At 48.7% G+C, this 27,508-nt stretch overlaps 10 protein-coding genes across 10 annotated transcripts in view; 6 read left to right on the top strand and 4 right to left on the bottom strand.

Annotated features, from left to right (window-relative positions):
• Positions 1 to 970, bottom strand: part of CNA03150 (hypothetical protein) — a 1,593-nt gene extending 623 nt beyond the window's left edge. Inside the window, exons 1-4 of the mRNA XM_024656227.1 lie at positions 915 to 970; positions 620 to 826; positions 308 to 566; positions 1 to 255 (exon numbers count right to left, since the gene is read on the bottom strand). The exon at positions 1 to 255 is cut by the window's left edge and continues 300 nt beyond it. Of these exons, the coding sequence (XP_024511908.1) occupies positions 1 to 255; positions 308 to 566; positions 620 to 742 (637 nt within the window). The 5' untranslated portion in view covers positions 743 to 826; positions 915 to 970. The remainder of the gene's footprint in view (positions 256 to 307; positions 567 to 619; positions 827 to 914) is intronic.
• Positions 971 to 3,295: 2,325 nt separating this feature from the next.
• CNA03140 (protein phosphatase 2A regulatory B subunit, putative) lies at positions 3,296 to 7,935 on the top strand. Its single transcript, XM_024656226.1, has 11 exons — positions 3,296 to 3,519; positions 3,871 to 3,930; positions 4,030 to 4,358; positions 4,417 to 4,538; positions 4,593 to 6,000; positions 6,057 to 6,741; positions 6,810 to 6,913; positions 6,970 to 7,118; positions 7,173 to 7,332; positions 7,383 to 7,492; positions 7,636 to 7,935. The coding sequence occupies exons 3-11, from the start codon at positions 4,195 to 4,197 to the stop codon at positions 7,839 to 7,841; spliced, it is 3,108 nt and encodes a 1,035-aa protein (XP_024511907.1). The 5' UTR covers positions 3,296 to 3,519; positions 3,871 to 3,930; positions 4,030 to 4,194; the 3' UTR covers positions 7,842 to 7,935.
• Positions 7,936 to 8,590: 655 nt separating this feature from the next.
• On the top strand, positions 8,591 to 10,871 carry CNA03130 (RNA polymerase II transcription factor, putative). The gene is made up of 8 exons (XM_566754.2): positions 8,591 to 8,994; positions 9,054 to 9,122; positions 9,227 to 9,259; positions 9,328 to 9,502; positions 9,556 to 9,800; positions 9,858 to 10,166; positions 10,223 to 10,269; positions 10,343 to 10,871. The coding sequence occupies exons 1-8, from the start codon at positions 8,744 to 8,746 to the stop codon at positions 10,687 to 10,689; spliced, it is 1,476 nt and encodes a 491-aa protein (XP_566754.2). The 5' UTR covers positions 8,591 to 8,743; the 3' UTR covers positions 10,690 to 10,871.
• Positions 10,793 to 13,014, bottom strand: CNA03120 (hypothetical protein). Its single transcript, XM_566742.2, has 3 exons — positions 11,636 to 13,014; positions 11,419 to 11,566; positions 10,793 to 11,298 (listed from the first exon to the last, which is right to left on the bottom strand). Exons 1-3 carry the CDS (start codon positions 12,812 to 12,814, stop codon positions 11,036 to 11,038), a joined length of 1,590 nt encoding a protein of 529 aa, XP_566742.2. The 5' UTR covers positions 12,815 to 13,014; the 3' UTR covers positions 10,793 to 11,035.
• Positions 13,015 to 13,391: 377 nt separating this feature from the next.
• On the top strand, positions 13,392 to 14,164 carry CNA03110 (hypothetical protein). Its single transcript, XM_566740.2, has 4 exons — positions 13,392 to 13,558; positions 13,638 to 13,732; positions 13,819 to 13,896; positions 13,977 to 14,164. Exons 1-4 carry the CDS (start codon positions 13,411 to 13,413, stop codon positions 14,133 to 14,135), a joined length of 480 nt encoding a protein of 159 aa, XP_566740.2. The 5' UTR covers positions 13,392 to 13,410; the 3' UTR covers positions 14,136 to 14,164.
• Positions 14,165 to 14,206: 42 nt separating this feature from the next.
• CNA03100 (conserved hypothetical protein) lies at positions 14,207 to 18,633 on the bottom strand. Its single transcript, XM_566738.2, has 10 exons — positions 18,519 to 18,633; positions 18,411 to 18,468; positions 18,291 to 18,348; positions 18,133 to 18,227; positions 17,970 to 18,076; positions 17,143 to 17,916; positions 15,568 to 17,086; positions 15,017 to 15,499; positions 14,869 to 14,951; positions 14,207 to 14,802 (listed from the first exon to the last, which is right to left on the bottom strand). Exons 1-10 carry the CDS (start codon positions 18,569 to 18,571, stop codon positions 14,253 to 14,255), a joined length of 3,780 nt encoding a protein of 1,259 aa, XP_566738.2. The 5' UTR covers positions 18,572 to 18,633; the 3' UTR covers positions 14,207 to 14,252.
• Positions 18,634 to 18,780: 147 nt separating this feature from the next.
• On the top strand, positions 18,781 to 19,525 carry CNA03095 (hypothetical protein). Its single transcript, XM_024656073.1, has 3 exons — positions 18,781 to 19,063; positions 19,115 to 19,171; positions 19,223 to 19,525. Exons 1-3 carry the CDS (start codon positions 18,895 to 18,897, stop codon positions 19,381 to 19,383), a joined length of 387 nt encoding a protein of 128 aa, XP_024514145.1. The 5' UTR covers positions 18,781 to 18,894; the 3' UTR covers positions 19,384 to 19,525.
• Positions 19,526 to 19,700: 175 nt separating this feature from the next.
• On the top strand, positions 19,701 to 20,609 carry CNA03093 (hypothetical protein). Its single transcript, XM_024656072.1, has 2 exons — positions 19,701 to 20,240; positions 20,333 to 20,609. The coding sequence occupies exons 1-2, from the start codon at positions 20,003 to 20,005 to the stop codon at positions 20,563 to 20,565; spliced, it is 471 nt and encodes a 156-aa protein (XP_024514144.1). The 5' UTR covers positions 19,701 to 20,002; the 3' UTR covers positions 20,566 to 20,609.
• CNA03090 (conserved hypothetical protein) lies at positions 20,522 to 22,772 on the bottom strand. Its single transcript, XM_566736.2, has 10 exons — positions 22,638 to 22,772; positions 22,529 to 22,562; positions 22,423 to 22,478; positions 22,236 to 22,366; positions 22,156 to 22,172; positions 21,515 to 22,114; positions 21,319 to 21,461; positions 21,121 to 21,268; positions 20,915 to 21,066; positions 20,522 to 20,862 (listed from the first exon to the last, which is right to left on the bottom strand). The coding sequence occupies exons 1-10, from the start codon at positions 22,697 to 22,699 to the stop codon at positions 20,733 to 20,735; spliced, it is 1,473 nt and encodes a 490-aa protein (XP_566736.1). The 5' UTR covers positions 22,700 to 22,772; the 3' UTR covers positions 20,522 to 20,732.
• Positions 22,773 to 23,032: 260 nt separating this feature from the next.
• On the top strand, positions 23,033 to 27,367 carry CNA03070 (expressed protein). Its single transcript, XM_024656071.1, has 8 exons — positions 23,033 to 23,123; positions 23,178 to 23,486; positions 23,545 to 23,811; positions 23,861 to 24,367; positions 24,416 to 24,622; positions 24,673 to 25,290; positions 25,340 to 26,793; positions 26,847 to 27,367. Exons 2-8 carry the CDS (start codon positions 23,326 to 23,328, stop codon positions 27,263 to 27,265), a joined length of 3,633 nt encoding a protein of 1,210 aa, XP_024514143.1. The 5' UTR covers positions 23,033 to 23,123; positions 23,178 to 23,325; the 3' UTR covers positions 27,266 to 27,367.
• Positions 27,368 to 27,508: the final 141 nt, after the last annotated feature.

Below are 27,508 nucleotides of genomic sequence, written 5' to 3'. Positions count from 1 at the left end.
GAGTTCGGGGGCTCCCACCTCTCGCCAGGCCCTTTCCCTCTTCCAGTCGCTCAGTTTCCTCATACTTGTCAATGGCATTCTTCACTACAGCTTTGGGGACCCCGCCAACACGGTTTATCTGGGAGGCGCTATGCCATACCTTCTCGTAAAGTGGTGAAGGAAGAATACTGTCGCTTACCACACCATACCGGACTAGGTACATTGTGGGCTTTGAGGCGGCTGATTTAGATGCCAGGATGGTGAATGGTTGATATCCTGCATTCGGCATTAGACGTTGTCAGATGTAAACACGGTATCTTCGACCTACCTCGATTCTCGAATTCCTCCAGCAACTGTTTTGATCCTTCCATTAGCCCTGACCGTCCTTCCCAAGTGTCGTCCTTCGGCTGGTAATTCTCCCATCGCACGAGATATCGATATTCATATTTGTTAGACTCAGGATTTCGCCATTTACTCAATGATCGCGCTAGAATGTGCTCCACCGCAAAGACATCTTCTGAAGAAGATTTCTCGCGACGGCGTTTCCTACTAACATTAGACGCCCTCCGTTGTTTGGACGTCGGCAACTGGCGTTTATCAGTCGGATGTTACACTGAAAGACATGATGGAACGTGCTCACCCGCTGAGACCTTGAAGTTAAAACTGCGGAATTTCGTTCTTCCTCAGAGTCCGATGGCGAATATAAGGATGGTGTTGCGGAACTTCGGGTATCGTCTAGATAGATGTCGAGAGGGAGCCTCATAAAAAATGTTCGGCAATGCCTTTATTTGCTAGATAGAAGGCTGAGTCATCACAAGGTGGCTTTGCGGGAATTAATGCTGAATAACTAAAGCGTTTGTATTACAGTATTAGCAGTGGTATTATATAGTATCACAGTACTAATAGTACGTAGTAATGGTAGAAAAAAGACAGACAGACAGCGAGATGGAACCCATAATCCGTACGTAACCTTCGTTGAGAATGAACGAAGCTAGTCGCGCCGCGTCGGGGGAGCATTTAATAATTTTAATAATTAACATATAAACTTAGAAGTGATGACCCACGGCGGTAGTCTTCGCGGGGTTTTGGGTAAAAAATAATAATTCAAGTCACGCCGTGCGTCATGCCTTTTTAGGAACTACTTATACGTTCAGCCTCAGGTATTTTGTTAATGAGAATTGGCGTGTTTGTTTAGATGTGCGGTACGCATTATTATGATGCATTCTACTACATAATTACAGTGGCTCACGAGATGCTGGGTTATCGCCGTTGAATTCACTCACGGGCAGAAGCGCGGTGCCACGTATCCTCGTACGTGGGGTGCGAGTGAACGTGCTGTCTCGAACTAACGTCGAACCGTATGTCAGCAGTTTGTCAAAGTCAGGTCGTAGAGCTCAACCCATTGACCGTCTGGGAAATTGCATTTTAAATGTCGTTGACAGACTTTGAAGAACTGGGTGAGTTGAGTGCGGCTATTTCTGTTTTCTTATAGTATGTGATGAATGTCTGCGTTTGCATTGAAGACTATGTGTTGGCGGTTTGGAAGATGGACCTCATACAGATTTGGCAGAAGAGGAAGACTGATCATGAGGAGTCTTCAACTGGAAAAAGTCTGTAACAAGCTAGATCTCATTCGATCTTTATTCTGTTGAGTGATGTGAGTTAGACCATTTTAGTTTCATGCCCAGCTACATGGTCCAAAACGCTCGCATGACCGCCGTATGAGACTCGAAGGCGACAGAGAGTACCTTTTGGTGGGAGGCGGATGGAGGGGTCCAGCCATTTCGAATAATGGGGGGTGGAGGGCGGGGCTTGAGGGATTATTATTGCTGCGACGGTTGGTCAGGTGGCGGCGGGCATAGCAGTTGCAAATGCAGTATGTTGTCGTTCGGCATGTCGAAGTATGTCGAGGAGAATAGAAACGTTCATTTTGAGGTGTGGTCCCTGGCGAGGTCGGCGAGAGTCGCATGAGACTCTAAATCTCTTTCCGAAAGTTTCTGGAAACGTAACTGGAAGGGCCTATGATTTACTGAAGGTCTTGCATGGTCGGTCTCCAGGCCGTGGCGGGCAACCACAACGGCGGCGTTTAGAGACACGGGGATGGAGAGGGGAGTCGTCGGGATAGGTGCGTTTCGGAGGCATGAAGGCAGTCTAGTCAAAGCTGTTTATGTGCTATAAAAGGTCAAGAAAGCCGTGGCATGAGAAGATACGTATAACAGAAGAAGAAATATGAAGTAAGTTCTAGAAACTGGAAAACTACTACAGCAGCCAGGATGAGAAGGCCAGATCCAAGAAGATCCAAGAAGATCTAAGAAGATCGAAGTAAGATCGAACGAGGCCTTCTCATTCACGAAAGTAAGAACGACAACGAACGGCGGGCGGCATGTCCGTGCGTGTGGTAACGACAATTACACATCATGAGGCATTCAGCAGGCACGAAAATGATTTTTGGACTTGTGTTTTTGGCCCACATGAAATGCTTCAATGCATGCTCCTCTGAAAAAGCATAGATGTATGTGTAGAGCAAATTTTTCTCTACGTAACAATGGTGGTTGAGTATGGGGTTGTGCGAATGGTGGATATGAACAAAGGCGAAAGGAAAAGTGGCGGCGAGGCGTAAAAGATTAATATCATGATGAAAATTGATTAATAAACGAAATAATATGATGTGAACCTGGAGCCTGCGGGTGGGTCCTGCCGGTTCACGCCAAATCAGTTCCTGATCCGACAAAAGAACGCGCGGAGATTCAACTATTTATTATTATGCATTTTCCAAAAGGCGTGTGGGGAGGGACGGGTATGCAGCTTTCCCGTTTCAAATATAAAATTCGCGTCGCAACTTAGTTCTTAGACGGAATCAAATTCCGTGGTGATATTTGAAACCCTTTTTGGCATCTTTTCACTTCTGTTGATCTTAACTTGTAGTTTTGATGGATAAAATTACATAATCAATGTGTGAGCAGCTTGCAGTTTGCAGGGGGGCCGGAGACGGGCAATGATAGCCGGCTCTCTCTCCGGGTGCTTCGCCGCCTTGACCGCCTTCTTCATTTACCTCGCTTGTCGCTGTTCGTTGCAGCCTAGCTTATTTACATATATTATGAGCTTGATAGGACAGGGTTCCTGTTTTGGTCAAAGATCAAGAAGGCTCTAAGCCCTAAGGTATAGAGATCAAGGTCAAAGGTCATACGGGATATGGAGCAGCAGCAGGCTACAGATGCGCGAATGTAGAATATGAATGACAATGATCGACATTCCAATCTATATAAGACCCTAGATCTTTCCAGTCTCGGAGGACAGCGTAACTTATGTTGTTCTCATGCTTCTTCATCTTTTTGATTAAGAACGTTTGATGTACGACCCCATCTCACAATAACTGCTTCCTCTGGGAGTGAGTACACCACACACTACACTTACACCCTATATCCCGCTACTCCGTCACCTGTCGTCCGTTTTCTGTTTTACGCGTCTCTCACAAATAAAGCCTTTGGTCGTCCCAGAACGCGCAACCATTGATCTGCATCAGTCACTCGCCCTTGTTCAGTGAGTACATTCTGTTCATCGCCCACCATGTTCTTCCCACATGCACCTTTGTCCTTTCCTATCAACGGCAGCTTTGGCCAGTGCAGTTGAACCATAGCCCATTTCTGTGACCTCCAAAAGGTGGTCGCAACGCTTCTTTTCCTTATTTCTCATGCCTTCTTCCGCTCTTCCCATCATTGCTTGAATTCCGTTTATAGAGGGCGCCAGACGATCAAATGCCCTCGTCTCTCGAAAACATGAGGATCCGGTTTTCAGTCCCTATTAAGTTCCTATGCAATCAACGATCATCGTCCTTGCGGAAATGACGTGTAGCCAGTCCTTGCAAGCTGACTAATGTCCTTCTGTTTACAGGGAGACATCGCCAGGAAGGGGAAAACATATGAGTCTTTTGGGCCATTATTTTTGCGAATTGTCAGTCTCCATGCAGCCTTCTGGTAGTGTTTCGCTCAAAAAGGTTTGACGAACGGCTGACACCAAGTACGGTGACTACGACAACATCTTCTCGAAAAGGCAAACACAAATTGCTTGACCGTTCTGAATCGTCCTCAAACCACTTACAGTCGTGTTGTTAGTGAATTTCCTACACCCGTAAGCTGTGGTTTCGGAATAAGACACAACGGTTGAGGACCAAGTCTAAAATCGCAAGTGAAAAAGGGCAGGGAGAAGGAGGGAAAAATGGCTGAAACCGGGGTTCAACATTTTCTGCGGAATGCCCCTAATAATGGAGATACAGATAATCCTGAGAAGTCAAGTGCCTGCCCCGTATTGCCGGATAATCAGCAGCCAGTCTTTGAGTTTGAAAAGCCATCAAAAGAGTTGCGAATCAGTTGCGACACATGGTGAGCATCTGAGATCGTCTCTCTTTTCCTTCCCGATTCATTAATGCAAGTTCGCCAGCCGCATTAAGAAGATCAAGTGCCCGGGTGAAAGACCGACATGTCGCAACTGCGAGCAAAAAGGCAGACCATGTACATATCCAACAGCAGTACGCAGGCGTGGCCCTGACAAGAATCCGGGTGGCAAGTTACTCATGCACCAAGCCGTTGTCAAGGTCAGGCTGATAAATTTCGCAGCACGCATGAAGAACAAAGTACAGCGAGCAAAACAGTCACGCAAAATTCAGGGACGTGACGAGGATCCTTCTCAAAGTACCTCTCTTACTAAAGGCATCGACTTGCATCAGCTAGCATCACCGCCGCCAAAATTACTTCCCAAACCTCCTACCCATGATATTCCAATCGCACAGGACGCTCAAGAAACTCGATTACACCTGATCACGCAACGACTGCCGATTCTATCTCAGTCACCACCGATTTCAGTTCCTCCTCAACCTTCCGATCAAAGCACCCTACACAGTACTGTGGGTTTTCGCAGTTCGGATTCCATTTCATCTACGCTGTTCAACCCGGAATCTAGCAAGGATATGTTGCTTGCGCAGACGCGACCACTGCATGTTCCAAAAGCCACTCCATCTCTCTCAGTACAATCTCTAGGACCTCAACCACTGCAATCGATCATCGATCAAGCCATTACACCCGAGATTGAACATCTGGCTTTGAATACACAATCTCAACTCATCCCCCAATCTGATCCTTCTCCGACTGAACCTTCTGGTCAGAGTCTGTTCAATTTGACCCAGCAGCAGTTTCAGCAGAAGATCCCTCTTAGAGTTACACCATTACCAACGTATGACCAATCGTCTTTCATCCCAATATCTGCAATTCCTCAGGATGTCGCGACATACAACTTTTTTTCGGCGGAAGCCAATCTTTCAGACACCACAAAAAGGGAGCCACAGGCTTTCTTCGCTCATACAGATCTGGTCAACATAGGCTCCGCTCCTAGTCAGTCACCATTCCTTCCGAATCATACATCTCTATGTGATTCCTCGTCCTTGGAATCACTGTTTTCTCCGCACATTACAAAATCTGATATCAACAGCTGTGTGAAACGGCCAGAGACGAATACGGGAGTTGAAACCTGGGATGGTCAACCGAGTTCACGAGGCACGGAAATCGCCGGCCTTCTACCTGTTAAAGACGTAGCAATAGCAGATGGGAGTCTGACCTGCGATCAATTGCCATATGCCACTGCAGGCGGGACGACTGGTTTTTCTAGTTTGGCTTTGTTTAACGATGGGCTGGTCCAGCCTTCAGAAGGTCCCTACGGACTGTCCCAAATCCGAGATACCAAGGACGGGATATCTAAAACGGTTCCAGCTTGGAATGGCTTTCCTCCAGGTAGCCTTGATCAGTCCTATGTTCCATTCACTGCTACCGGCATCCTGACTCAGGGCGTGCACTCACAAGACTTGAAGCGCAAGGCTGAGGATCCACCACCGGAGGAAAGTGAATACGAGATATATACCCCTCCGGGAAACATCCAAGCAGCAATGGATGGATGGTGGAACTGGATACTAGCACATTATGATAAAGATAAACATACAGCCATGCAATCGGTGGTCAGGGCCTGCAACAGTTTGTAAGTGAAAAGGTTTCTCACATTTGAAAAACAGACTGACATTATCACTCGCTCAGCTTTGCCAACGCACATATCTGGCTCAACTTCTTCAATAAGTCGTTATTTTTTTCCTCGCTTTTCTCTCAAGCTTCGGACTCAAATACTCTCGAGTACAAGGCTACATCTCTTCGTGCCGCACCCCACGTTCTTCTCTCTATACTCAGCCTTGTCACCCTTTTGCAAAAGGGCCATACACCGGAAGGTCAACAACTTGCGCTTTTGTTCCAGCGCGAAGCTCAGAGCATATTGAACTATTGTATCAGCGCAGGCTCTCAGGATCCGAGTCTTGTAGCAGCGGCCATCGTCATCGCTACCTTTGAGATGCAGCCACACGTCGAACACACCACAGATCGCTTAGTGGCTGCGGTCCTGATGCTTGACGGCATAGGATTGTCCGTTTTCTCCAGTAGGCTCGATGCGGACGATGTTCGAGTATCTACATCGATTACCGGTTTGCCACGATTAACACATTCGAATGTCCTTGCAACCACCGCGCGTGAGAGAGAAGTTCAGTTGGAGCCGTCTATCACGAAATGGGCACAGGTACCCGCGTGGGCGAATCATTGGTCCGCAGGAGATATATGGAAAGAAGAGATGAGGAGAATGCTTTGGGCCGCTAGCAGCATCTCGGCCACTCTGTCATTGTGGCTTTTCATGGTTGGAAAGAGTTCTTATAATTTAGAAATCAGCCATCCTGAGCGGGTAAGTCTCGTGATGACTTCAGTATCGGGATTTTTCTACGTTTTGCTGATGCCGTGGTATCTACTCAGTTTAGGCTTTTTTTCCCCGGAGAGATGGCAGTCATTGAGGCGGGAGATGGGGAGCAAGGTAAGACAACGCCATGGGCTCTCTATCATCGTCTCATAAGTCTCTGGTAAGCCTGATAAAACATAATCAGTCAGTATAGGCTGATTGTGCATGGCTATGTAGGCACTTTATTGTCAACAATCAACCTCTAAACGGCGTTTGCAAACTAGATGTCGTACGCGAACTGCAGGCTGTAGAAGACGACATACAGATCTTCATCGATGCTGGAGTTCTGAAAATTTATATCTGGCAGAGCGCCGATTGGGCAATGTGTTAGTTTTTCATTAAGGCAGCGTAAGCGTTAGCTGACTTCCTTTAACTCCTAGTCATCCGACGTGTCTTGGGTGTGATGGATTCTCAAGCTTTGCGCCGGTGGTTCCGAAATGAGATCACTTTTTTCAAGGCTCTAGCGGGCGATCGACCTGGCGTACCAGGGGTGCGACAGAGACCTCTTTATGCATGGTGGTATGTCATGCAAGTTTCGAGGTAAGTCGACGTGTTCCCCGACATGCGTATGTCGACTGACTGGGTGAAAGTGCATTGGAGTTATCGAGAATGAGGAAAGAGTTTTGGGAGGATTCGGATTTGATCTACAATATGACATTAGCAGGTCTGGATCAGGTGATTAAATATTGGAATTGTCAAAGTGAGTCCCATCACTGTTGAGTCAGAGATATACAAAGCAAGGCTTTTGTTCCTTGGCTATTATGCTTCTCTCAGAGTGTTTCCTTTTTCCATTGTTTGGGTATCGGCCTTATGAGAATCAATGCTGATCAAGCGCTCATCCAGATGTCCTGGGACCGTACTTTGTATACCTCCAACATAAGTATCGAACTGTACTAGAAGAACGACAACGATTATTGCACGCGGAAGCGCAAGGACGTGTGCAGGACCTGTATCTCGAGCAGTTGAAAATTTTGAGAGCAGAGGCGGAGGGACAATTTGCGAAGATACAGAACATTTCGGAGTATCGTAATTCGAAATTGTATTATTAAATCAGTAGACGTTATATTCGATTTTTTGTTGGCACATGCGTAGTGATAAGCATATCGTATAATAACCGTATAATACGTTGAACTTGTTGTACAAGATGCAGATTTACTATAGATCTATGAAGCTGGTGGGGGAGAACATTTCAAGAGGCTGCCGGCGGCAGTGAAATACTGCCATGTAAAAAACATGGCGTAAGATACACGTTCCATCGATCCAAGTTCCATAACATTCCCTGTGCATCGTAGTTGTGTTTATTATTAAGTTGCAAACGACTCAGGACTGATAAAATTGGTAAAAGGCGATTATTATGGTTGGCTATTATTTTAAAACTGAGAGAGAAAGAAGGTCCTGCCACTCACGCTGAAAGTTTATTCAAGGAAAAAGGAGAAGGAGAGAGTCGTTCGCGCTAGCCACGCATACATCGATGGGGGGAACTGATCTGTTGACGGTTGCCTTTTTCGTCGGTCCTTTCCTTATCTTCTTGTTTGTGCCTTTTTGAGATTGGGTTGTCCCGTTCCTTGGACGCGTGGCAATGTATTTGCAATTTGTAATGGACTGCAACAAGTTTGTAATCAGAGATGCCCAGAAGTATATTTGCAGCTTGTAATTCCCCACTGCATTTCTAATCAATCCTATATAATGGGATGTTAAATACGTAATGCATCGCCGATCTCTCCGTCCTTATCTGCGGTATCCTTTCCCTGTAACTCAACACCTCAGTTTCAGATCAGTGCACCATTTTTACAGCTACCGAGAAATAAACGAAAAAAATGAAAAGCCTATAAAATATTCCCACACACCCACAATTCACTTTTCTCCTTATTGCAATATTCATTCACCTTTACCTGTCCACTCACATCCCCACTCTTCTACAGATACCAACGAACACACGGTCCATCGTTCAATGGACCCAGCTTTTCACCCTCCTTTTTCCTTACCAAACTTATATCAGACCCTTCCTTTCGGGACATGCTGCGCTATATTCATACTGTGGGCGGTACACCACATACTCTGTCAACGTTATGCACCCATCACAATTACGGGGCCTACTCGCAGAGAAGAAGTAGGCGCTCATGGAGAGACGACTGAAGAGCTCGTCCATAAGTGGTGCAAAAGCCTAAAGGAGGGCTTCACAGCTAGCTGGTGGTTGCCAAAGTACGTGTTGGGACAGGGGAGCGAGCAAGTGTAGAAGGGACTAACCAATGGGTATGAAGTGGCCATGCTCAAACGATTTATTCGGGATTGGCAGACTTTTCTATGGATGATCATGTAACTTATCAGAGGTAAGTGGGGTGTGCACGCGACCTGGTGGCAAGAACGGCGACTTCCCGTGGGATCAAAACGAATCCATTACCGAACGACACGAGGCTGACATTACAATAATCAGACAGCTTCTTCGACTTCCGGATGGAGGAACAATGTGGGTTGATCAGACTTCAGGTGTGATAGTAGAGCCCTGTCCGTGAACAATACTGACAAGAGGACCAGCGGTGTTGATGTCTATCCGCCTCTCACTACTGAGCTGGCAGACGATGCCCCAGTCATCGTCGTCAACCATGGCCTTACCGGGGGCAGCCATGAAAGTTATGTGAGGAACTTGGTCGTTTGGCTCACCAAGCCTATCGCTGAAGGAGGTCTAGGTGGACGAGCAGCTGTAGTCAATGTAAGTAGATCATATAGAGTTGAACACACGGAAAGACACTAACCGATCCATAGTTCCGTGGATGTGCCTCAACTCCACTGACTTCTCCTCACCTTTATTGCTCCGGCAACACCATTGACAATCACACGGCTACAACATATCTCGCCAGTCTATTCCCCGATGCCCCTTTACTCGGAGTCGGCTTCTCCCTTGGCGCAGCGGTTATGACGAGATACCTCGGTGAGCAGGGCGATAAAAGTCGTTTGCGAGCCGCTGTTGTCCTCTACTGTCCTTTGGAGCTAAAGGCGATGAGCGCCAAGTAAGTACCAGTGCTCCCTCATCAATCACCTTTTTATGCTGAATCAACCATTACAAGACTAGACTCTGCCCATCTGTTCCCTCGCCTCTATTCCCTTACAATGGCTCGCAAAATTCTCAAGTCCATCTCTCCCCATTTACTTCCCCCTTCACCGCTATCATCTCCATCGTCGCCTTTACATGTCAACATTCCAGAAATCCTTTCCCTATCCTCTTCAGTCAAGTATAAATGGACACTTCGTGCCAGTAAAGTGACCGAATTAGTAGTCACAAAAGTCGGCGGCAGTGCGCCTTGCTTCCCCTTTGAAGGCATGGACCAGTTCCTGGAGTGGGCTTGTCCCAGTGGATGGATAGGTCGCATCAAGAGGTGAGTATAAGGTTTTCCCTCATGATACTGGGTACGCATATTGATTGGTGTTCCAGGCCGACGCTGGCTATTTCTGCTCTCGATGATCCCATAGTATCAGGTGGTTAGTCCTTTATGACGCTTGTCTTTTAAATCCTTTTCTTTTTCTTTTTCTTAGCTAACTTTTTACGATTCAGACTGCCTTCCCTATTCTGCAGTCCGCGCTTCATCGCACATGATACTTGCGGGAGTCGCACAAGGCGGACACTTGGGCAGTTTTGATTCGCCTTCCCCCTTTGGACCTGATAGACACCGTCGATGGCATGTTCGACCTACGATCGAATTCTTGCGTGGGGTTATCAAGGATTTGCCCAAATCAGCTTCTGAACAAAAGCTGGGTAGGGTTCAAGTCGAAGAGAGGGAAGACGGGTGGTCTTGGGCCGGAGAAGTCGGATGGAAACTTGTAGGTGAGGAAGAAGAGTGCGGTTGGGTGGGAAATGGTATTTGTGAGAGTGAGATGGATGGGGCAGGTGCGAGCGTGTAGGCGGGGGAGAGAGCTGCCGCTTTTTGATTGCCGATGATATGGAATGAAAGATAGATTATTACGAGACGAAATGTTGATGTAGATGGATAGCGACGAGTGACATGTAACTCGCATCCCCGTACTGTATTATTGTTGGGGTAGTATCACAAACAAACATACATACTATAGACTCAAAAAGTCGGAACACTTTGAAGCATACAACACCAAATAAACCCGGAAATGAAGCTTCTACAAATTTCTCAATTTTTTAGCTTTTTACTCTCTAAAGCAATATCTTTTAATCACGATCGAAAATCGAATTATACTCTTTATACTTTAGTCCTCATTCAAATATCTCCATGAACTCCTACTCGTCGTTTCCATCTTCACTTTTCCCTTCCTCTTCTTCCACATCCATCTCCTCAATCCTCTGCAAACCATCATCATCGTCTGCTTCCATCATATCTCCAGACTGCTCATCCAGATCTTCGACATCTTTCCCGAGCGGTTGTTCGCTATCGAGTTTCCGCAACCTCTCGACATCGGCCTTGGCTTCCTCAAAGAGGGCTTCTTCCTTGTCCCACGATCGACTCGCATCGTATCCCGCGGATTTCGCCAGGTAATCTTTATCTGTAACCACACAATTTATAAAATTTCAGCAAAAATACAAGGTTCCGGCGCGCGTGGTTTTCCGAATTCCCGAGAGAGAGACAGAAAAGAATAGAAAAAAAAATTAGAAAAAAAACTCACCGAGTGGTTTGCGCGCCATGATGGCAGCTGTCATTTTTTCCGGATTCACCTTGTTTTCCCGCGCACCTTTCAGTCGAAGTGAACGGATATCACGGCCGGGGAAATATGCCTTCATCAGAGTATAGTTTTCGCCAGTCTCGCCCAGGATCTGTACCCGACAAAAGTCAGTCAGTCATAGTTATAGTGATAGTCGTACCAAAGGAAAAAGGAGATGTACCTCGTAGAACAGCTCTGTTTCCATCTTTGACCATCTCTGTGATTTCCTATTCTTTCCGTACGTCGCCGAATTGACAAAACGCGTTTCATCGTCAACTTCCACCACATCACCATCCTCCTCCTCACGTTCCCTAAACTCTCGAAGTCGTTTTTCTTGCAATGCTAATCGATAATCGGCGACATCAAACTCTTCCGCTCCACCAGGACCACCCCACCCGTCATCATTAGACCGGGGAGATACAGGATCATCTGTGACGGTGAAGCCAGCAGCGCGAAGGGCGGCCGTGGCGGCGTCCTCCTCCTCCTCATTCGCGATAACTGCATTGTCTTCGGGAGCAAGGGAGTTGGGACGGGCGTTATCGCCAAACATGTTTTCAAACGCCTGGTCCTCTTCGTCAAGGGGGCCATTGTCTACAGCCACATCTTGCACATCCGAGTCGACCGCTCCGTCCTCTTCATCGCCTTGGCCAAAGCCTGCTGCCGCACGCTCTCCCGCTTCTTCCGAGGACGATCGCGGGGGTGTAAGTCTCTCGGGAGCCACCTCAAACTCTTCGTCAGAGTCCATCTCATCGGGAGAGACATCCTTCTCGTCCCCGCCTTGTTTCCTAATTTCTTCTCTTCTCTTTGCCCTATCCTTGTTTTGAGCAGCACGGACTTTACGTCTCTTGATCTGATTACGCTTCCAAGTTTCCTCGGCACGCTTTTGAGCAACCTCCTTCTTCTTGAGCATTTCTGCTCGTCGAAATTCGTCAATCTTGATAGCGCGGGAGGATACCCGGCCTTCCGAGACGAGTACGGTGGCGAGGTCGCCCATGGTCATCTCTTCCGTAACCGGACTGCCTACCATTTCTTCGGGCTCTACATCGGTGAGGGCAATCGTAGCGACCCGAGGGCCCCGGGAAGTTTTCGCACGCTTTGCGCGCCCCGGAGCAAGGGAGCCCGCACGCGAAGAAGAGACTGACCCCGCTAGTGACGTCTCGTCGTCGTCGTCGAGCACTGAAGCCGCTCGTTTGGATCCTGCTTGGCTGACAGAATCGTCGTCCGACGCAGCTTGAGGTGTCGACGCTGCCGTGCCCGGGATCTTCCCCGCCCGTTTCTTTTTGGATGCTTCGGTACTGGCAGCAGGTATTCTCCTCCGTCGAGGCGCTTTGCGCCGTATCTCGCCGCTTGGAGGCGGCATGGAGGAAGAAATGGAAGCGACGGCCTCTTCGGCGAGCAGGACGGGGTCTACGACGGGCGGAGAGGACTCGAGTGCTGTGGCCAGCGTGGGAGGGAGTCCCGAGGGGTCGGCGGGCTGCGTGGCTGTGGTCAGTGTGGGTGGGAATCCGGCTGTCGGCGGCGTCGGCGGCCGCGGTGACTCGGAGGGCGGGCGGGGGGCAGCGGTGGGCGGGCGAGCTGCGGCATCGAGGAGGGAGAGCGACTGGCGGGGGGCGGCCGTGGGGGGCTTGCGCTGGGGCGGCCGGGCCACGGGTTTGAACTTGTTCTGGCTCGCTGCGGGGGGTCAGTGCGGGGGGGAGTGCCAAAACGCCTACTCACGGAGACGGAGAGACATCGCGGGCGATCTGTGGCTGCAGCTGCAACAACAACTCAAAAACAAAAATAATCCACAACATCACGCCTCGAATCCCACTCCCGTGCCTACCCCCGCCTGCCTATTCCACTCCCCCTCCCCGCGCCTATCCACCAAAAGCGTCTGCGAATCCGGTTTGTGCATTTGCACCGATGCTCCCTTTCGTCGTCCACTCATACACCCACACCCACACTCATACACCCACCATGTTCGCCCCAGCCCTCCTCCGCACAGCCCGCCCAGCAGCATCTCGCATCGCTCCCATCGCTTCCCGTCTCGCGTCCTCCTCCACAAAGCTCACCATCGCAAACGAGAACTTTCCCTTGCCCACCGGAGAGGAGGTCGACCCGCAATGTACGTCTCTGCTCTTGTACTGTCGGCATACGACTGCCGTCTACTCCAAACCAACACTAACACTATTCCGGATGGACAGTGAACGGCTACCCTCAACTCCCCAATGTGTCTTTGCAGAATCGATACCCTTTCGGCTGGTGGGATATCCAGGAGCGCAAGAACTTTGGTGAAGTAGTAAGTTTTGTGCTGCTATATAGAAACATATAGAATATATACCGCAAAACTGTGGGGAAAAATACATGCTCATGACCTCCTTCTAGGTGCATGAGAGCGAGGATGTCCTCGGCATGTGGGGCCCTGACGTCCACAAGACTTCCTGGCAAAGCGCCCTGCTTCAGGCAAGTCTTTCCACGCATGTTATATGTATATAGCTTGCAAAACAAAAGGCCTCTCTATTGACACTCCTTCCTTTCTATAGCTCTGCACTGCCTTTGGCCTCGTCGGTGCCGTCTCCTACGTCCTCATCAAGACCCGCCCCGAACGACCAGTCACTGCCCGAGATTACCCTTACGGCGGTCTTGAGAAGGAGCTTGGTGGTATAAACGTCGCCAGGAAGGAGCAAGTCGACGAAGAGTAAAAGTGTTCGATGCACGACATATCTTTTCCGGAATAGGACACGCTGCGACGACAGCTAATTGAAGGGAAAAAAATACTACTACATGCTAATTGCTACAGTAACGTTGCACCAAATGGCTTACTCTTGGCCCTTGCCCCTCGCCCGACCACGGGCCCTCGACCCACCCCTACCCCGTCCACTCGTGCTCGTACTCCGACTCCCTCCTTCGCTTGACGCCACCGAATCTCCAACACTCGAAGCCGTTCCAGCCCTCCTCCTCCCTCGCGCACTCGTCTTCTTCCTCTTGTTGCTACTGCTGTTTCTCCCCTCCTCCTTTTCATCATCTCCAGCCTCCTTTTCGTCCATTTTTCGTTTCCCCTTTGCTTTACGCTTCTTCTCCTTCTCCTCGTCTGCAAGTATCGCGTCCACATCCAAATCCTCGCCTTTGCTCATCCTAATTTCGGCCTCCTTAAACTGCTTGATAACCCCCATCAACCGTTTACTAACGTTCATACCTCTTTTTCTAGGCGCATAATGTCCCGCTCCAGCGGACATATCGAAAAATGGATCAAGCGTCCCTTGTTTATTCAAAGCCCCATGTTTGCCCCGTAGGGATATACGTTGCACGATAGGCGTCAATTCGTCGTCCACCTTGGATATAGACCAAGATAACTCTTCGTGGAGAAAACTGAAACGGGTAGGGGTGCATTTTTTTCAGCATTCAAAGCACAATAAACGGGGACAGGTTACTCACGTTCGCAGGGCTGAAAGTCTGGGGAATCCCCAATGGAAGGGCTCTTCCGATTCATCGACGGTTGGATATAGGTATGCCTCCCTCTATTCGCAATGGTAATCATCAATACTCGTTTGTTCCCCCCCCCTTTTTTGGTCAAAAAACTCACCACAAGCGGGTCAGGCCAGTCTGCAGTGAGGTATATACTCTTCAAGAATCTCTTTTTAAACGATTTCCTCCATTTTGTCCCACTCTCTTCCTCTGTATCATTCCCTTTTTGCACTCGTCCCCACCATTCTTTAAAATCATACAGACCCCTCTCCCCCGGAAAATTCGCCAGGATCTCGAGACCCATAACAGGCCCAATCCCGGGCAATCCCAACGTATAATCGCTCCCCAGGAAATACGCGAGTGAAATCAACCTTTCGCGCGTCAACATCAATTCTCTTTCCACATCTGCCAGCAGGAAACACTCTGCGTATTTGGCGTCGTTGAAAATGTTTTTGAAGCACTGGACACCGCCAAAGAGGAAAACATCGGAATCATCGGTGATGATACCGTCTACGAGACCTAGCTGTGCCAGTTTGGCACATTGCGCTTCCGCTTCCATGGGTGCTGTTATGTAAGGAATACCGAAATGCCTCAAAAGTGTCTGTTTTTTGAGCCTAGTTTTTAGCACAGATATCCTTTTGACCCCACACAGAAACACAAACGACTTGCCTGGATTTGCGCAATCATACTTTGGGTAATCTCATCCGAGTCTCTCATCGCCACCCTATTCTCAGAGTTCAACACCCGTATCTCGTCATCAATCTCCCCGCGAACCTCGTTGAGATCCCGATTCTTAATCGACGCCACGAAACGTGCATAGTCATCGGATTCTGCCGCCACATCAGCTGGCGCCAGGTCACCGTCATCCTCATCGTCATCTCGGGGCGCTGCGATCAAGGCAGGAGAAGGAGATGCAACAGTGTTGAGCGAAACATCCGATTCAGTCGTCCGGAGAGGACGGGGTGGCGGGGTCGGGGAAGGTGACCAGGAATACGTGGATCGGGTCTCATCCTTCTCATCCGCTTCGCTGCCGTCCTCGTCGTCCATCTCATTGTACATCACAGGCGAGCGTGGCGAGGGGCGTTCCAAAAAATGCGGTCTTTCAAGCGATCCAGACCCATACAGCTCAGGTGATGGTGGTGAACGAGGCGGGATCATGTCCGGGGACGGTGCGCCTCTGATTTCAGTTGGATCTGTGGCTTCCACCGTAAAGGGTAGGTCTGGGGCACCAGCAGGGACGGAAACATCATCGACAGAGATTGGAGAAGATTTTGGCGATGATTTTGGCTGAGCTACGTTCCTCAAAGGAGAAGGTACATTGACCGCTGAATTCAGCTTTTGTAATGCTTTGGGCCGTACCGGCACGGCTGTCGATTGTGAGATTTGGGATCGAGAAGTGATGGCAGGCGGTGCCTGTTCGCCAGATGACTGAGCAGCTCTTTCGGGCAGGTCCGACGCCAGGGGAGGTAGATAGACAGAAGCCCGCTTCTCTTTAAACATTGACATGACCAGGGGCTCTCCTTTATCATCATCATCATCGTCATCATCATCCATGACTATAGGGTCGATCATCCGCGTAGAATTCGGATGAATGGTAACAATTTCCGGGGTTTCCATGCCTGGGGCGATAGAAGCACCTAATGACACCCGAGAAGAGCTCAACGTCGTTGATGGCGTGTCGACTTCTTCAAACTCATCCTCATCTTCGCTGTCTTCTGCCTCTATGTCAACTTGAGCAGGTGTCACAGTGCCACTAGGCACGAGTTCTACTTCTTCCATATCTCCGTCCTCTTCCTCCGTCAATTCGTCTTTTCCGACGTCAACAACTCTGAATCCTTCATTTTCGCTCCTTGATTTCCTTTCAGCCTCTCTCCGACTGAGAGCCAAGGCTTTTGCTAGATCTTCATCAACCTCTGTCTCATCGTCTCCCAGCTCTTCTTGTTGCAAAGCCAAGGCCAAAGCTTCATCGTTAGCTGTCGGCACAACCTCTTCCTCCCCTTCTTCTTCCTCGCCATCGACATCGAATAATGGCTTGGACGATGCCGTTCGTGATGGCCCAAAGGGTTTGACTGCAACGTCGAGAGGGGCTCGTGCCTGACGTTTGGGAGCGTAGCGGGCAGCAATAGCTTCAAGCACTTGTTGACGACGATACTCTCGGAGGTCTTGATCCATAGCAGCCTGCGGAGGCCTAAATTCTGTACGTCAGGTAAATCTCCAATATAATCCATGAGAACTTAAACTCACGGTGATAGGGGTTCAATGTCCGATTCATGCTCGCTTTCAGTCTTGGGTTCCGCAGGCTCAACCTCTATTGGCTTCTCCTTCGATCCCTCTCTGATTCCCAGAGCCCATCCTCCACCTTCAGTCTCGTCTTTCTTCACTAATACATACTCTCTGTTTCTTTCTGCCGCGATTCTCACAGGAATGGTCAAGTGGGCTTTACCAACCATATCCGTGACCGTTAAAAGTTGCTGGGTCAAAGCGTTACGTTGGGAGAGGTGCTTTATCTGTGCTTTGGAAAAGTCTAAAGGAGTAGGAGCGGCGCGAAGCATATCAGCGAGTCGGCGGTGAGATTGTTGGCGGGACCGGATACGTAAATCACCGATAATTTCGTACTGGACCTCGGTGGGCAAAGCACGAAATTCGGCTGATTCTATGTCGATGTCCTCGGGGTGGACCTCGTCTATGAATTGTTTGAGCTCCTCCTCTGTAGCTAATCTGGCGTCTGGTCTGTCAGACGTCGATACTGTGGGCATCTCGGCTGCAGGTAAGCGATAAGGATCATGCTTTTTGAAGTATTTTCTTCGTTTTTCCGGGTCTGTCGGTACTGCACTTGGATCGACACCCTCGGTCTGTGCAGGTCCGGGAGAACGAGGCCGGGAAGGGCCGGCACGACCTTCTAAATCTTCGAGATATACAGCTCCCTCAGCGATTTGTTCTCCCGCTTCATCAGGATAGCGCCTTGCGTACTCTGCAGCTGCCTCAGCTGATGCTTTGGCCTCTTTTTGTTCTTGTGCGCTGAGAACAGTCAGTTTCCAGAAGCCATCTTAGCTTAAATAGAAATCACTAACACTTGTGCCGCCTTCACTGCCTCGCGACGCATCTGAGCGGCAAAAAGCTTCTCAGCCACTTTGGCATGATTGGCAGCAGCACCAGTCTTCTTTCGCTTTCTTTCGGCCTATACATTGGTCTCATATCAGCTATGAAAATGTACGCTATAAAGCTGCTATTCACGATAGTCGATCGCTTGAGCGCCGGAGCACCTCCATCGAAGACGAACACTGGTTTTATCCCGTGGAACAACAGTTTATTTATCCGACGTAGGAAGCCTAAGTAAGTAGATGACTATGATTAGAATTCCGTACATTGTAGCGATCCATTTGAGAACTTACCTAGAACGTGTGCATTCACTAAGACCCTACCATCTTTATCCCTCATTGTCGCTTGGAACTGTGCAATGATAATAATATTAGCATATGAATTGTCTTGCCACAGAATGGCAGAATTCTTACTTGATAAAGCCAGATGGAACTATCAATCGCCAATCGCTTCCCTTCCATACTCTCGATCCTGGATAGACATCAGCACGAGGTCCATTACATGGTCGTGGCCCAGCTTACTGGACTGGACGAGCGACTGGGTTGAGCAGAGACCAAAGGCCTTTGACACCCATATTGATTATTCGCTTCCACCTATGGACGTGGTGGTAAAACAGGCAAGCGGGACTCTCGTCAAAGTAGGCAACGGTTGACTGGACCAACGAAGAACTTAGTGATGATGACGATGAGTAGGCTGAGACGGAGATCATCTCCGTGTCCGCTCCAGTCGTTATAACGCGTCGCGCGTAAATATCAGAGATGGTCATGTCAAATAAAGCAATAAAAAGAACAACAATCAACAGCAACGACTACAGAGAACATCCAGCCAATACTTCCGCTCTTCAGCTCCTTTCGACTTTGACCGACTCCTTACTTTCCACTGTCAGCCTCGAGTGCCATGTCCCGTCCATCAATAGAAATGAACCTCCCTCCTTCACTCCTCAACTTTTATCAAAAACAGCAAGAATACGCCGGTCTTCAGGCTTTGCGCGAGGCATCTGCGGATCTTGTGGCAAGGGCTGAGAAGCTCGCAGAGATGTCTAATATAATGGCAGATGGGGGAGAAGGTAAGTTATGTTGGTGATCGATGACGAGGGACCATTGCTTATTTTGGATAGCGATTGGTGGGGTGTTGAGAAATTGGCCCCACGTCTTCTCCATCCTCAGCCTTTTCAGTAAGCGTAAACCTTTTGTTAAAGCAGATGACAACTGATACATGTTATCAGCGGCCCAAATGGAAAAAGCTTCTGGAGACCATTCACGGCAGGAAGATGAGGACGAAGAGCCTCTCCCTTGTCTCGTACGCTTAGCATACGGCGGCGAAACAGCCTCTGTAGAGAGCTCCGCACCGACGACCACCACCGCATCTGATAAAACAAAACAGTAATGAGATATCTGTCTTATCTATCATCTTAGATTCCTTCATTACCTAATCTCCATCCATTGGGAGAGAATTATCGTCTTGTGATCATATGAGTGTTTTGGATTTATGATATCTGCCGAATCGTGTATGTACCATTTTCACATCTGCTGACGACGACCAAAAGTACTACGTTAAAATGTATATGACACCAAATATATCTACTAATATGCCTACGAGCCTGTAGATGCACGGCAGTAGCACACGGAGATGGAGTTCCTGCATCACATAACCAACACAATCGCGGCTTGTCATCCTTTGTGGACATCATATATGTCTTGAAGCTGGTCTACTACCCCAAACATCAATCCTTTATGAACCCCCTGTCAAATCACATTCGCCAACTAAACATACCGATTCAGCGTCAGAAGTCCCTTGAAGTCATCAGTATTTTCTCATCTCATATCTTATTCCATCAAAGTTATCTATCGACCACTACGGTAAATAACAGCCATTCAAATCGGCAGATCTGCTTTCCAAAACCTCCTCAATCCTTGCATTATTGTCGACATAGGGCATCAAACTTCGGACTCGGTTCCTCCGTGATTTTCGCCGCCCTGGGAGGGCTTCCAACAATTGGACAAAAATGTTGGCGGACAATCTGAACCACTCCTTCAACCCTATCTCACTTGGCGGCACCTTCCTCCTTCTCGCACCAAGACTTGTCCATAGCCAACCACTTAATGACTGGAAAAACAAGCTCATCAAAGATTTGACACAACCACTGGAAACTCGAGGACTGTTATCGCGAGGCGACGAAAGCTACTCAGAAAAAGCCGAAGGCTGGTGCAATGACAACCCATCGGAATGCAAAGCCGTTGTCAGTACGTTTGAGATTGTCTATTTAACCTTGCCAGATCATACAAGTATGTCACGTTTGCTAATTGCAATTGCAATTATCATTTGCGGTTTCTAGGTACGCTTTCCATTTTTGGACTTTTTCTTGTAATCTTCGTCCTATTCAAATGCTATCGTCGTCGAAAGCGTCGTCAAGCAGTCGCCAGGGATTCATTGGAACAGACTGAAGCCAAAGCAGCTCAAGATGCGCTCGAGCAAAGAGTTGAAGAAAGATTCTTCCATCGACAGAGAGAGATGAAATTGAGGCACGATATGGAAATGTTAGGATTAAGCAATGATAAGGGCAAGTGAAAATATGTATATATTTATAGATATACAGACATATTGTATGGGCTTTCCGACATGCGCCGTTGACTTTTATTCAGGTGCCGTGTACTTATATAAAAACAAGAAGTATCATAAGGCTCTATCTCATAAACGAATTCGTGACTCCCTACATTGTATCCTGTCTCTAACACTTAAGCTGTCACCTTGGGGCCTTCCTCCTTATCAGGGGTTGTTGCTTCAGGCTTGTGGGCGTGCGACCTGCTGAACCAACCCTTCTTTTCCTTCTCCTCCTTCTTCTTCTTGCCGGCGTTCATAACAAGCCTGTGATGAGATTAATATCGATCGCTTTTTGAGGAGATTTCGGTGGATTTACCTCTCAAGTTCTCGCCTTTCGTCGTCAGATTCATCCGCCTCGACTGCCTTGAAGATACCACCAATCGTCATGATCGCTTTGGCACGTCTGAGAGCCATATCCTTGTGAATGCCTTGTTCGTAAAGCACTCGATCGACTACCACGTTAAGCACCTAAAGGAGCCACCATTAGCCACTGCATGGACAATAAGAGAGGCATTCATTTACATTGATAACTTCCCAACGGGTGGCACGCCATGTGGTCAACAACATCTTGCTAGATAACTCTTGTGCAAGGGCTTCAATTTCTTCTTGAGAAGCGTCGCCCTTTGCCTCCAGCCTCTCCATTTCAGCCATGGCGCTTTGTACACCGACCCTGTTTCGTGGTGAGCTTTGGAGATGATTGTACTAACAAAAACAACTTACGCAGAACCCAGCAAGTTCCAGCCCTCTTTCATCATCCCTCCCTTCTCCTTTAATCGCCCGAAGAAACCGCCACCAAAGAACTTTTTGCTCTTCAAAAAGTTGCCCGCTTTGGTAATATAAACTTGACCGATAGTGTGGAGCATCTGATGATATTTATCAGTAGTCGATCATACTGAAAAAATATAAGCTGGCTCACTTCAACACCAAAAGATTCAAGTTTGAGGTCTTCCGCTTCAATTCTTATTCGGTTTTCAAAAGCCTTAGTCTCCGCATCGTTGATATCGCCGGGATTCTTGGCATCAACAAAAGGCCTAATCCTCTGCACGAGCCTGTCTTGCAGAGTCTCGATCCTCTTTTGTTTTTCCTCATCCTGTTTCTTTTCCAAAGCTTCCAACTGTGCCTTTTGCTCGGGTGTCAACTTGGGCTTGCCTTTTTTACTGCTTTCTGGTTTCTTTGCTGCGCCAACTGCATCCGCTTCCCCGTCCGCCTTACCCGTAGGTGTGTTAGTCCCTGAAGCAGAGGAGTGCAAAGCAAGGGCTTGATTTTCGCCGCTCACGCCGACTTCTGCTTGAGCGGCTTCGTTCGCTGCGCCAGCAGCTGACTGACCCAACGGGTCAGCGGCAGCCGAAGCAGCAGCTGCACTAGCTGCTGCAGATGTCTTTGACGAGGGTTCGGTGGCCTCCGCGGAAGCTTCAGCATCGGCTTTGGCAGCTGCTTCCATCTCGGCCTTTTCTTCGGGGGACATGACAACATCCATGGTGGTGGTAAAATCCTTGACGAGGGCAATCTCGCCGATCTAAACGTAGGTTAGAAGATATTTTCGTGGTAAAAACTCACGTAATCAAAGAACGCCTCTGAATGGCGAACATCAGCTGTCACACTAGATGAAACCGCATTGGTATTGATTGCTCACTTACCGCCACCAAAGATTTGTGAGAAGATTTCCTGAGGGTCAATATTACCCCCTTCAGGGCGATTCATCGCATCCTTGCCAACTTTATCGTAGAAAGCCCGAGAGTCTGGGTCAGATAAGATCTGATATGCTTCACTTTGATCGGACATCAATATTCCTGAACATTCAGACGAAAGCCGAAACACACATACCCAATATCCTTGAACTTCTCAGCAGCTTCAGGAGCAGGGTTCTTATCAGGGTGATACTACATGACCATTAGAATTGACATTGTAGATATTCATGGTTCGTCGTTACCTTGATGGCAAGCTTCCTGTAAGCTTTCTTTAACCTGTGGCATATCAGTCGTACTCGCAAATGGGCCCGCCGTGCGTGTGCTAAGGACTAACTGGGAATTGATACTCACTGGATATCGGTTGCGTCAGGCTGGACCTCGAGGAGGTCATAGAGCTGGGTGTCCTTAACCATGGTGAGTAATGCAGTGGAGGAGAGGTTTGTATGGGAAATGAGAAATTTGAAGAGGTGTAGTTACTAATTCTTGGAGGGTCCCCGTGAGCCGTTGGAGGTGAATTCACTACCGAGTGAAAAGATCCCATCACGTGACCTCGTAATGATGCGTCGTCAATGACGAGTTGACGACAAGACAGGAGCCACTTGCAGCTTACGTATTATTGTTCACTGCGGGGCGCAGCGGTCACGTGATTGGACTATTACCGTTGCTGCGCTTTCTGCGCGGCTGCCGTGGGTGTCTAATTATGGATGGGTGTATGTATTCTAATGATGTTATTCGCTCCTTTCGTCGCTCAGCCATCAAAGTAACATTCACTCTCCGGGACCAGGAGGGCCATCAGTATCCCGTCCAAGATTATCAGACAGTCACCAGTTACAAGAGGCAAGAGGACAACTCAACGTCAGTGCTCCGACGCTTACACTGATCGCGGCTCAGTTCCAAGACCCCCAACTCGCGGCTGGTCCTGAAATCGCAGACATTCGCCTATCAATACAAATTATCGATTTGCATCTCAACAGCAACCATTTTTACGTACCTTCAGCTACTCAAATCATGTTCCATCCATAAATAGAAACAGAGCAGCATGGGCGAAATTCCTCTTGCCGGACCATCAAGACCTCGGCGGAGGAATAATACGGAATCCGACGGCATATCGATCAGAGTCGCAGCTTTACAAAAACAAAATGCTACTCTCGTCGGTGTTGCTGCCAATGAAAGCGGGAAAACTAGGCCACCCCCAGCATCGTGCGTCGTGTTCTCATCTGGTCTTTTAGCTTCACTAACTGGTCACTCCTTTAATCAGTCCTTCAAGATCGCGTCCGCATTCATCATTGCCGTCTCGACCTGATATCGATGATGATTATTATCGAGGTATTTCTGGCCCAATGCCATCAAGCTTGACTTCAAACTTGGAATTCAACGATGCCGATGGACTGGGTGTCGCTGGATCTTCCAGACCCCGGCGGAAAGATTATGCAGCCGTGAATGGTGCGTCTAGCAGAGCCGCAACTTTGCCAAAGCATGGTGCCGCTGTCAAGGACGAAGGCGAAACGCAACAGCTTCCAACGTCGTAAGTCTGTTTGTACTTCGTACCGTGTATGTATTAAGTCGTCTTTCAGCCCCTCAAGACCCCACTCAAGACCCCACCCATCCTTACCCACCCGTCCCAGAAGAGACAATGAATTCTCTCGTGGTGCTTCCGGATCATCTACGAACAAGGTACTATTTGACCCCACAAAACTACATGAAGTACGGAGAGTGGAACCGGGCAGTACAAAGAAATTATTCGACCCCGTAGCACATGATCCGCGTTCATTCACTTCTCTTGCAACTCCTCCGTCATTACCAGACACAGAGTCTGCGCCATCGACCAGCACCACAGCTAAACGGCTATTACGTCGTGCTGCTCCTGGCACTGGAAGTGGCTCCGGGCAAAGTGGGAGTAGCAAGCATACCTGGGAGATCGACGCTGATAGAGAACGAGAAAGGAGACGCCGTAGAGAAGGGAGTGAAAGGGGCAGCACATTATCGGGGAAAAAGAAGGACAGTGATGCAAGAAGCAAAGGATCGAAGAGCAGTGAAGGGAGTGAGAGCTTCAAAGATAGGGAAAGGGGCAAGGGCAAAAAGTACGTACAACGTACCGAAAGAGACAAGGAAGGCTGACAGATTTCAAGTGACACTGGCGTCAAGCCAATCTTGAAGAAAATACATGATGAAATCAAAGAGTTGGAGCAGGAGCTTATAGAAATACATCGTAAAATGGCTCAAGATCCGGAAGCTGGAATTTCTGCTCTTTCCAGCCGCAAGATGGACTCCAGAACCCCGAAATCACCGTCCGACGATGCTGTGGCTTGGGTACAGCTCATATCTAAACACAAGCAGTAAGTTAACACCTGCTACTCGAGGTAATTTAGCTCACGTCGGAATCTAGACTTGCAGATCTCCATGACCATTTTTTAACAACTCTTTTTGATCCGCTCGTCCCTTCATCCTATCATCAACTTTCAATTAAATATAACATTCCCTCGCGTCTGTGGCAGACTGCATTCTTCCTCATTCTTGAGCAACTTCGACACGCATGGGTATCTCACCACCCTTCCGCTTTGGACCTGCTGACCGATGTGGTGTACGATGCTTACCGGTTTTACTCGGAGCTATTGGAGAATCAAGCATTATCAGGACTGAGAGGGGCGTGGATCGAAGCGCTGGGCGACCTCGCTCGATATAGGATGACTATTGCTTCTCACGTCGCTGACATCGACCCACGCAAAGAGACAGAGCGTATTCGGGATCAAAGGCAGGGCGCCGACGATGACAACGACCAGGATCCAGAAGGGAAACCACCATTATCAGGAGCAAGCATCGGAGCAGAAGTTGCACAGAATTGGGATGTTGAAGATAAAGAGACCTGGAGAGTAACTGCGAGGGACTGGTACACGATGGGGATAACCGAGAAACCTGGAGAAGGCAGGTTGCACCATCATCTGGCTTTACTGTGTAGGGACATGAAGGGTCAGGAAGGAAGGGCGCTCCATCATTTTGTAAAGAGGTTCGTGACTACATAAACAAAGTTGCTCAAAGCTAACATCACGAGAAAGCTTGGTCGTCACCCACGAGTTCTCTACTTCCCGCGAGACTATTCTTCCGCTATTCGACACGGCTCTCCAATCTCAGCGTTCCCTCCCTGAAGCTACAGCAATGGACCTTTTCATCCGCTTACACGGCATGCTCTTTACCAGGATCTCGCTTGATTCCTTTCCCGATGTCATGTCTCGTTATGTCGAGCGTCTTGAAGAAGACGCAAGGCTTGATGGTGTCAGTCGGAAGGCCACAATCAGCCAGGTGGACTGGATGATCATGGGAGTAGTGAATATTGCAGGGGTTTTGCAATACGGTTCAGCGTCTGGTATTATCAGAAAGGCATTGGCTCAAGAAGGGGCTGAAAGAAGAAAGGCTCAAGCTCAGAACGCGGACGATGAGGAAGGGGAAGATGTAGGAGAAAACCTTGAAGAAGTCAACGGTATTTCTAAAGATACTGAACTCGTTTCTCTGCCAGCTTCCGTGGCTGAGAGTGATTTGCCCATCACATTCACCCACGCTCTATTCTTGACCTTTGCAGTTTTTGGGTTCAGCCTTGCACATCCGAATCGTATTCAAGGCTTCCACCAAGTCCTCAACCCTTACATCATCATTGTCCTGACTTTTCTTGCTACGCTGTTCCGTCAACCTCATGTCGGTGTCCATCTCTTGCCTTACGTCCCATGGCAACTCCTAGCAGATTTCATCAATTCCGCCAATCTCTCGCTTGTAGAGGAAAAACGACTGGCAAACGGTGCTCCGCTACCTGAAGACTGGCTTATAAGGGGTAGTGAGTGGGTCGGCCGACGAGTATATGAGCGTGGATTTTGGAAAGGAAAATCTCCTTCTGGTCGAGGATCCAGTGGTCTGCTCCAAGCTCAGCCGCGTTCCGGCGAACGCTTCCAATCGGAGATGGACGTCCTTTTATCCAACTTTGACGCGTCAGTTGACATCCAGGAAGGTGTCGTAGACGAAGCGGAAGGAACCGACTTGACGGATGGACCAGCGGCAGTAAACCAAAGGAGATGGAAGAGAGTTGCCTGGGCGGTGGGAGTTTTGGCCAAGTCTGTTGAAGGATTCGAAATCAGGGATGGCAAGGTGTATGTGGAAGGTACATTGCAAGAAAAGGTGAAGGAAAGAGAGAGAAGGAAAGAAGAAGAAGAAAGAAGGGAAAGGGAAGTGCTGGAAAGAAAAAGACAGGAAAGAGAAAAAGAAGAAAAATTGCTAGGACTGGAGATGGGCGAAGAGAGTGATGACCAGGAATTGGTCGACCTTCGAAGGAAACTGCAAGATCTTAAAGCCCAAGCGGGCGTGCAAGTGTCAAGGAAAAGCAGAAAGGCGGCCTCGAACATCTTGGATGTCGTGGCAGGATATACTATGTTAATATTTGATACAAACATACTGCTCGACTCTTTGGAGTTGGTCAACAGAATTGTTGAAAGCGGTCAGTGGAGCGTGGTGGTTCCTCTTCCAGGTGAGTGTCCCTGGAAATACGGTTAAAAGAAAAGTTCTGATCCAGGGCCGTAGTGGTAACCGAGCTGGATGGCTTGTCCAAAGAACATGGCGCCTTGGGCGCTGCAGCTCGTGCGGCCGTTGCTTTGCTGGAAGAACGCATACGTACACACGCCCTTTGCCTCAAGATTCAAACCACTAAAGGCAACTATCTCTCGGACTTGCTCATCCGAACGGAACAAATTGACTCCTCCACCTATGCGTCTTCAGAGGCAATCGCGCGCACTATGGACGACAGAATCGTCCACATTGCGTCCTTTGCGCAAGAACATTTCGTGGATCGGACGATCTTACTTGCGATGCCGAGGCCGGAGAAAGGTGCGACGAAGGTATTGTTGATCAGTAACGACAGGAATCTCAGGCTGAAGGCCAAGGCGAGGGGTGTTGAAGTTGCGAATGAGAAAGAGTTGGGTGTTGTCCTTGCAAGAGTCTAGGAAACAAAGTGTAACAGGGATTGCAGGCGATCTTTTGGATGGCCGGTGTATAATTTGTAGCCTATATTATGCATGTCATAAGTGTATCTGGCGATGCGCTATGATCTGCTGTATCAAACGCACAATGACTCGTCGTCGACATCATCTCTGCCGTCTGCTGCCATTCCATCCCCATTCCGCATCCTCTTGCCATGAGATACATCATCATCGCCCACCTCATCCTGGCCTCTGCCGTCAGCGCCG

The sequence above is a fragment of the Cryptococcus neoformans genome, chromosome 1 (genome assembly GCF_000091045.1).
Source record: "Cryptococcus neoformans var. neoformans JEC21 chromosome 1, complete sequence".
NCBI lineage: Eukaryota > Fungi > Basidiomycota > Tremellomycetes > Tremellales > Cryptococcaceae > Cryptococcus > Cryptococcus deneoformans.
Note: the sequence above shows the minus strand (reverse complement) of the source record. Positions and strands in the feature narration are given on the sequence as shown.